General features: G+C 47.5%; 1 protein-coding gene across 2 annotated transcripts; it reads left to right on the top strand.

The window, feature by feature from the left end:
* Positions 1-844: 844 nt before the first annotated feature.
* STMN4 (stathmin 4) lies at positions 845-8,034 on the top strand. Of its 2 annotated transcripts, none has more exons than XM_083178840.1 (6): positions 845-954; positions 3,820-3,885; positions 4,636-4,731; positions 4,923-5,131; positions 6,072-6,274; positions 7,553-8,034. In XM_083178840.1, the coding sequence occupies exons 2-5, from the start codon at positions 3,873-3,875 to the stop codon at positions 6,270-6,272; spliced, it is 519 nt and encodes a 172-aa protein (XP_083034966.1). In that variant the 5' UTR covers positions 845-954; positions 3,820-3,872; the 3' UTR covers positions 6,273-6,274; positions 7,553-8,034. The 2 variants fall into 2 exon arrangements, with proteins under 2 accessions (XP_083034966.1, XP_083034965.1); XM_083178839.1 differs by having other exon boundaries at positions 850-954; positions 6,072-6,263.
* The last annotated feature ends 1,128 nt before the right edge of the window (positions 8,035-9,162 follow it).

Below are 9,162 nucleotides of genomic sequence, written 5' to 3'. Positions count from 1 at the left end.
TTGTGAGTCATTGAAACGCCGCCCGCATGGACGCCAAACATCGAATGATTTTGCAAGCGCTCATAGACCTAAGACACCTCTATGGTGCCTTCGGTCTGCGGGCTCCCTGTACGGGAAATGGGCGAAAAAAGCGCAAATCAGCTGACGTCAACTGCCCCCCCCCCCCCCCCCCGGACACATTAGCATGGGAACGCCTATGAAACGCCGGGTGTTCCCACGGACGCGTCCCTTCCACGCCGCCCCATGCCCTCCGCCCGCACTGCTAGGTGCAAATGGGATGGCGAACAAGCAGTTTGCCGCGCCCGCTCGCACCAAGCGGCTGCACATGAGCGTCAATGTATATGCGCAGTCGCTCAGCATCACTCCCCTGTACGAATGCTCAGAGGAGCGCGAGGACCAAAACAAGGTCCGGAGTGATGAGACGCCTGTTATACACCAGGTGGTATAAATACAATGGGCCCTATTCAGTCTGGAACGCTCTGCTGCAAATTTGCAGCGCGGGCAATTATCGGACAACCATGCGCACGGTACTCCTACGGCACAGGCATTACGCAGGCATATATATATATATATATATATATATATTACACACACACATGTGTGTATAACAGCCATGTATTTTGCCCATGCCGCTGCCATCTCCTATGGTGTTATAGATGCACCGCGCACGCCTAATGCAGCCCCGAGGTTCTCTCCCAGGGCTGCTCTGATGGAGAGAGAGAGAGAGAGACGCTTTCTTAAGTGACATCATCCTTTTCCTATATGCAGCGTGTTACTCAGGAAGACTGAGCTTCCCCAGAAGATGCTGGCCAATCCGTGGGCTTAGTGAGCCAACCAATGGGAACGCTTAGAGGTGATGTCATGGTGAGAGCCGGTGCTGATGCTGGGTTTGTCTCTGAGAGATTTAATTCAGGGAGTTGAGCCTAGAGGAGCCCAGTATCCTACCAGACAAAGGTGAGTCCACAATATCTTACCCTATGGGCACAGGGCAGCGCTGCTGCAACCCTATATAGATACTTATATTACATATATATATATACATAATATATTACACATAGTCAAAATATAACTGTGCATGCTATTGCAGTGTGTATTGTGAGCACCTGGTGATGTTACCTGCGTTACAGTGTTACCCCCATGCCCTGTACAGCACAGTGCACTGCCCTGTGTGCCCGGCTATGTGGGTGTACGGGCACCCCCAATATAGGTGCTGCCGGCTGTCCTCTCTGTTCAGAGCGTTTCTGAGTCATAGGGTGGGTGTAATGTGAGGACCCCCCATTTATTTATTGCCTAGGCTGACCAGGGCAGGGGTTAATATATGGGGGCGGCAGGTATGGAGGTGGGGACGGCGCAGGTGAGGGTAGGGACGGCCAGAGATCACCAGGGAGAAAGTCCTGCTGTATTAGGGACAGATGAAGGGGTTAAATTCTGAGCACATACATTAAGCCACTTGTGAGCGGGCGGGTATACTGTTACCGGTTCGTTGTGTCGTTGTCATTTACTGTCACAGGGGAATTGTTATTATTAGAATTAGTAACATTTATTATGTGTGTGTAGCGCCAGCATACTCCGTAGTGCTGTACAGTGTGCTTCGGTGCACAGCATGGTTATCGAACATCTGTCTCCTCTCTGGAGAGGTTCCTCTGCCTCTGATAATTCAGTGTAAGGAATGATGTCATTGTCAGCTGGGGAGACCAAGCCTGTATACACAGTAGTGTCCTTATACTGAGGTGTTCCCTGGTTCCACTGTCACATACACAGCAGGTCCACTGTCAGTTATACAGCAAGTACACTGTCAGTTATACAGCAAGCACATTGTCAGTTATACAGCAGGTCCACTGTCACTTATACAGCAAGGATGTCAGTTCCACGTTGCAATATATTATATAGATGGATGGTAAAGTACCAACGGAACGGCTCCGAACAGTCAAATGTCAAAATCAGCCTGTAAAATGACAGTTAGGAGCTGATTGGTTGGTACTTTGTCTCTCTATTTCTACTTTATCGCTCTCCAAGGCTTAGTTACAACTCTGTGAGGAGGAAGTAAGGAGTGCGCTGTATTTGTGCTTCCCCCCGGGAGACAAGACCTGGAACGTCTCTGTGTACTCGGCTTGCCAGGTTATTCACCACATGTACATGCTGTGTGTGGGTACATGGCAGCGCTGAGTTCCTGTGTACTCTGATTTATATAGCTGGTAAACACGCCAGGCATACCGTGCCCGGTGTGTGGTCAGGCCGACGGCGCCTCGTTCAGGTGTACCTGTCACTTGCACTCTGTGTAGGCCGCCATATTGCTGACATTATGATAATACTGTATATGCAAATGATGTTGTGGATATCTGCTACAGCACTATGTTTCCGGTGACAGGAAATTTGGCTCATCCCCCAAAATGGCCTCCTCGGTGGTAGGTGGGCACCTGCATGCTAATGACTAAATATTGGCTGTAATATAGATGTCTCCGTGTGTAAGGAGATGGAATCCTTATTAGTAATAATTACTGCAGAGCGGGTCAGACATCCCTATCTATATTCTGTATATATTTCCCAGCTGCCATTGTCCTTGGCCATACTTGCAGGTGACGTGAGGTACTGGACCCGTGCACCTCAACACATGTCACTTTCTGTCAGATCTTAGCGATCAATTCGTTTCAATGGCGGAAGATTTACTAAGCCTTTGAAAACAGACAAGCGATGGTGTTTCCTAGCAACCAATCAGACTGCGTTACAGAAGTGGCGAAATGCGTTACAGAAGTGCATTAATGTGCCCCCGTTCCTTTGTGTCGCTCTATCAGTGACATCGCTTTTCCTCGTCCGCTGATTGGCTGCATCCCCAAAGATATTGGTTCAGCCCACAAAATGGCCGCCTCCACAGTGAGCGGTTCCTGATAGGTGCATTTTAAGAGGGCCGTATGCAAAACTCCTTCCCCAAAACCAAAACAATGTCATCAATCAGTGTCTTCCGCTTCATAGTATTGAGTTTCATCAATTGCGTCATACAAATAGCAGCTCAGCGCTGAAGGTGTCATATCGCTGCACTGAGGTAATCACAGCCTGAGAATGGCCACCTAGTGCAGACGTCCAGAAATCTCTTTGTTTAGTGAGCGGTGTTTAGTAGAATGATGACTGTGGGCATCTGTATGTGCCACATGTATGTGCATCTATTATGTACCGCTGTGCCGGAACACCGGCTTCTAGGCTGCATGTGACACAGTGCAGTTTCTGCTTGGTATTTGTTTATGCATGGATAATATATTCCTTGCTGGCGCTGTGCCCGCGATAAAGTCCTAGTTAATGCAAAATGCAGCATCGAGACACAATGGGTCTGGGAGATGGGGCTGTTGCTGGCTGCAGAGAACAGACAGTGTGCAGACTGTTCCGTGCTGGCTCCATCAGTTACCGTATCTGTGGTATACAGCAGCTGGTGAGATCGTATACAGGTTGCGGAACACATTGCTGAGCAACATTCAGGAAATGCTGCAAATATGCTCCCTGTGGTAACCTCTGCTGCAGTGTGTCCGGGAGATTCCCCAATCACTGACCGACTTCCCACATGCCTGGTGTCAGGGTGGGACTAGCCCGTATGGGTATAGGGGAAATCCACAGCAGGGGTGTCAGCGTTTACCTGCTCACTATGCAGAGGATATACAGGACTGAATCAGAACCCTTATGTTTCTTTATCAAGCTTTGGTACATCTCTGTGCCGGAAATAACATGAGCCGCTATTGGGTACTACATAGACTAGCTGTACATTAGTAAACGCATATATATAGTCGCTGGTCTGCTGAGCTGTCTGTAAATAATGTCTCCTTCTTCTCACAGGTCGGTTACCTCTTACTGTGAACCTCCTCGAAACCAAAAAGGACCCTAGCATCATGACTTTGGCAGGTGAGACCCTCTCATTCTGTAACCTACACCTACCATCATCTACCTGGTGAATTCAGACACCCCCCCCCCCCCAATATCTGCAGTGAACACATTGTTCTGTGCTGAAATGATAATGTACAGTATACCATGTATATATGTCAGTATTCCCAGCGCTGACCAGATAGGAGGATATGTCAGATGAAGCTGGAATTCTGGGGACTATGTTTTCATTATGCGTATACCTCCCAACATTGGTGGTAGTGCAGGAGGGGCACTTGTGTTTGGCCAAAAATAGGGGGTGTGGCCTCACGGTCAGGGGACGGATCCTATGCTAGCGGCCACAACCCTTCGTTTTTGCGCTGTGAGAGCTGCTGGGCCGCTCTTCAGTGTTGGACTCCCAACTGGCTCCGACGCATCCCAGGCCGCCCCAGCACGCCCATCAGCCTGCCCATCCTGTACACAGTAGCCAATAGCCGGCTCTGTGTGCAGTCAATTGAATCAGTGGGGGGGATTTGTTGTCTCTACCGTGGCCGCACCTGCGCTGCGGCTGACTCGCCTCCGGTGCTCAGCCAGTGGGCAGTGGCAGGCAGCAGCATGTCAGTGGGTCCAGCGGGTGCTGGCGCCCACAAAGACCCCACTGTGGCTTGCTCCCCAAAGCGGCAGCTGGGGCTGCCTTACAGTAGTTACACCACCGGACGGATGGACATATGGATGTACAAGGGCAAGTGAGGTTTGATAAGGAGAGTAACAATATTTATTTCTTCCCCACAGCCTACAAAGAAAAGATGAAGGAGCTCCCCCTAGTGTCTCTATTCTGTTCCTGTTTTCTCTCTGACCCTTCAAAAAAACAGACCTACAAATATGATGGTAAGTGTATGATATACTGTTATTGTCTATTTATTGCTGTAAACTTGCATTAAACGTATATGTCCTATCGTGTAAGGGTAGGAAGGAAGAAAGGAAGGGGAAGAGAGGAGATGGAGAGGTCCAAAGTGGAGAACTTATTTACATATTCCTCTCGGGCAGAATAATCTAATAGTTCTTCTCTCCCTTGGCAGCAGACACTGTGGACCTGACGTGGTGTGTGATCTCAGACATGGAGGTCATAGAACTAAACAAGCGAGCCTCTGGCCATGCCTTTGAGGTCATTCTAAAGCCACCTTCATTTGATGGAGTACCAGAACTTAATGCCACCCTTCCCCAGCGGCGAGACCCCTCCCTCGAGGAAATCCAGAAAAGACTTGAAGCGGCTGAAGAGAGGCGCAAGGTAAATAAGCCGAGGCACATAGATTTGGATCAGGTTTGGATGGTTACAGTCTACTGGTGACCTACACTGGTTGGAGGTAGTCTTCATGTTCCACCAGGAACTAGGCTAGATGCACATAGTCAGCCTTATAACGGATACACATTGTGACCCTGCCTCATTTGAGGTCTACCTGAGGTCTACATTGGCCAAAACAATATTTATGACAATTCTTCTTCTAAATTTTGACCGATTTTGACCGAACCCAAGCGATGCCTTCACTATTTGTATCATTTATTTAGAACAATATGTGCTTCCAGCAGGAGGGATTAAGTCCTTGTTTCTCTTGTATTACCTGAGTTTAGGCAAATCATTTTTGATATTTTTGTGTCCAATAATCTGTTCTCTTTGTGCTGTGAAGGCCGAGGATTAATGGTGTCCTAAGCAAGGGGGAACCAAATTCTCTCCAGGTGTAATAGTTACCTTCTGTGTATGTCTTTGCTAAAGTCACCTATTTTCATCCATATACACCACATCAGAGAGGGAAGGTCTCCCCCCAAACTTAAAAAAAGTTAGACAAAAGTGGAATTATGTTAAACGAGTTCCCAACATCTGTAGGAAACTATGAGCAAGTGCAAGATTCCCAACTGCCTGTGATTTCCCTTAAGTGACATCACTTCATGAGAATTCAACATCAGTTACCCCCCCTCCCCCTACCTATCAAAGGTGGAACTAGTAAATGAGATGTACTGTAGTTACAAAGGGGTGAAATAACTCCAGCCCTGGAGGAGTTACCTGTATAGACTAGATGGATGCATGGCATTACTCAAACAACACAAGCATAGTCTCTACAAGTAAAGAAATGTGACGGGTCACGCTGATGAGTATAGGATGTATCTCTGGTTGTCCCTGTGGGGAACCTACTGATCAATATGACTGACATAGAATCTCTTTAATAATGCAGTACCAGGAAGCCGAGCTTCTCAAACACCTGGCAGAGAAGAGGGAGCACGAACGTGAAGTCATCCAGAAAGCCATTGAGGAGAACAACAACTTCAGCAAAATGGCCAAGGAGAAACTAATACAGAAAATGGAGGTCAACAAGGAGAACAGGGAAGCGCACCTAGCCGCCATGTTGGAGCGTCTCCAGGAGAAGGTTAGTTAAAGGTTAGTTAAAGTGGTAACTCCACGTTCTTCTTCTCATCAACGAGCCCAACTGTGCATATATTCTACTGAGTGACCTGAGGAACATTCATGTTGGTGCCCACCTACAGATTACTCCATAGGGTGTGAGCAGGGTCAGATCTTTCACTAGACCCATGAGGCACGGGCCTAGGGGCGGCATTTATTACGGGAGCGGCAGCTGTCAGTCTGTGCATGGCTGAGCGGGCAGCGGCGGTGGTGCTCGTCACATTAACCGCTGCCCGCTCAGCCATGCACATAATAAAAGAGTCACATGAATCACGGTCCCACGTCCCGGAGGCTCACTGGCTCATGTTGAGCTGAGCCACTGCCATCCATTGGATATACTATACACACAGCCTATTGGCTACTGTGTATAGAATAGGTGTGCAGGGGCGGGGACAGCTGAGCCGAGCTGCTGAGTATGTGATGTCATCACGCCACATGCCTAATGGGGGGGGGGGGTGCACCAAAAATGCTGACCCCTAAATCTGGCCCTGGGTGTGAGAATCGTAAAGTGAATGATTTTGGGAGAGTTTTCTCTTTTTTTTTAAAGTGGCAATCCTTTACATGGCAAAATCAACTTGGTTTTGCAGTGTAAATGAATGCCACTTTAATTAAATGGGAAACCTCTCCCGAAATCTCTCACTTTCCGATTCTCACACCCGAGTACATTGGCCCATGGTTGGTATGGTGATGTGCTGCCCTCTTGTGGAAAGGAAGTGTATGCCACAGTATATAATGTGAGATTCCTGCTGACAAGAAGACATTGAGGGGTAGATTTATTAAGCTCGGTGAAGTGATAAAGTTTCTGGTTTTTATCACCGGCCAATCAGTTCCTACCTATCATTTTTCAAACCAAGCCTGTAACTTTACAGGAAGGAGCTTATTGGCCGGCGATAAAAAGTAGACAGTTTATCACTTCATCAAGCTTAATAAATCTGCCCCTCAGGGCCTAATTGAAGTTTGATCGGAGGGGGTCGTTCCCCTGGGAACGCTGACAGGTCAATGCCTGCTTGGGACGGGCAGCTGATGTCACATGAGTTTTCACTGACTTTTATTTGCGATGGGGAGAGAAATCATTCGATGTTTTGATGACCATCGAAGGATTTCTATACCCTCCGGCCGCATGTGAGTGAGTCTGTTCTCAGACACATCCCCTAGCATGTTAGCGAGGGGTCGTTGGGATTGGCCATAGGCTGGATACAGGGCATCATGTGGTGTACCCGCTATGACACCTGACACTGTCTGTCCCCTCTCCAGGACAAACACGCTGAAGAAGTGAGGAAAAACAAAGAACTTAAGGAAGAAGCGTCGAGGTAGAACGTCCCGACCTCCACCATGATTTGGACTGTGGACCCCCCAACGGGTGCTTGAGCTGCCCAGCACAATGTTCCGCGACAGAGACTTTTTTGCTTCATTTGTTTGTGAATGTCCAGAGATGACCGGCAAAGCCACCTTTTCTCAAGAAGCTTAGGGCGGGAACCGGGACGATGTAACGGGAGGGGTCGGCCATCTCATCCGCAAGTCCAAACGAGTTGTACCCATGAACCCAGCCTTCCACGTTCTCTTCATGACCGTATAATAAAGCAGCTTGCTGTGATGGGGAACGCGCCGCTGGGTTTGTACTACGGCAGCGCACATGAACCGACCATTCTCCCTATCTGACTGCATTAAGGGAGGGCTGTTTAATGGCACTGATTTTATATGTCTACGTCATCAATACATGCATTAATACCAGGTTATGCCGACGCCTCTGTGTCATTACTCACCTCCGCCTATTGCTATTGTGTATCAAGTCCTGTTCATTAGCCATGGAAAGACTGCAAGCTCCGCCTACCGTGTCATCTAGCTGGGTCGGCAGCCAGGCCTGCCATCATTAAATAAATTTACTGGCGATTAATAATAATTATGTAGCTGGTGTTCCCCGGTGATCCGAATCCAACTGAATATTGTGGATATGAACTTAAACACGTCTGGATCTCCAGAGGAGATCCGATCGGAACGGAGTACCGGTACGGATCATGCTGTGGTTCGGAATTTGGATTTTAAATCCAAATTTATGTTTTTGGATGGAAAAAATTACATTATTTTAGCTGTTTTTAAAAATGATTATAAATTAGTTTTTTTTTGTTTTTTTTACTGATTTTAAACTGAACCATAAAACTAATCAGAACCGAAACACATTCACAAAAACTGTAACACGATGATAATGAATTATTACCACCACGGGCTCTGCTCACATCTCCGGTAATAGTGCGATGACATTATTCTCCATCAGAACACTGGGACATCTTCCTGACACTGCAATGTAGCTATAAAGTGTACCGGGGGCAGAGGGAATGGGGGTAGGTGAACACACAGTGGTGGAGGGGTTTGTGTATGCAGCAAAAGAATGTGTGGGTCCGAGGAACCCCTCACTTTATAAAGTTGGGGTACTATTCCTCTGTCTCTGTGTTCCATCACATATTATGCTTTTGAGCTAAACCCCCCCCCACACACACACACACACACTCCTGTCACTACAATACCTCTTGGGGGGGCAGAAGAAAGAGCGAGTGAAGTCATGTTATGTAATTAAGATTCGATGCAATATGCATTTTTTACTAACTCATGCGTTATTCACATTCAATTCATACTATATACATTCTGAGGCCCTCATTCAGATCTGATCGCAGTACAAACTTGTTCTCAAAATGGGGAAAAAAATGTGCACTGCAGGTGGGGCAGATGTAACATGTATAATGAGAGTTAGATTTGGGTGAATTATTTTGTTTCTGTGCAGGGTAAATACTGGCTGCATTATTTTTACACTGCAATTTAGATTTCAGTTTCAACACACCCCACCCAAATGTAACTCTCTCTGCACGTGT

This window comes from Crinia signifera, chromosome 3, assembly GCF_055691185.1.
Source record: "Crinia signifera chromosome 3, ASM5569118v1, whole genome shotgun sequence".
NCBI lineage: Eukaryota > Metazoa > Chordata > Amphibia > Anura > Myobatrachidae > Crinia > Crinia signifera.
The sequence above is the reverse complement of the archived record's forward strand: the minus strand, read 5'-3'. Positions and strand labels throughout refer to the sequence as shown.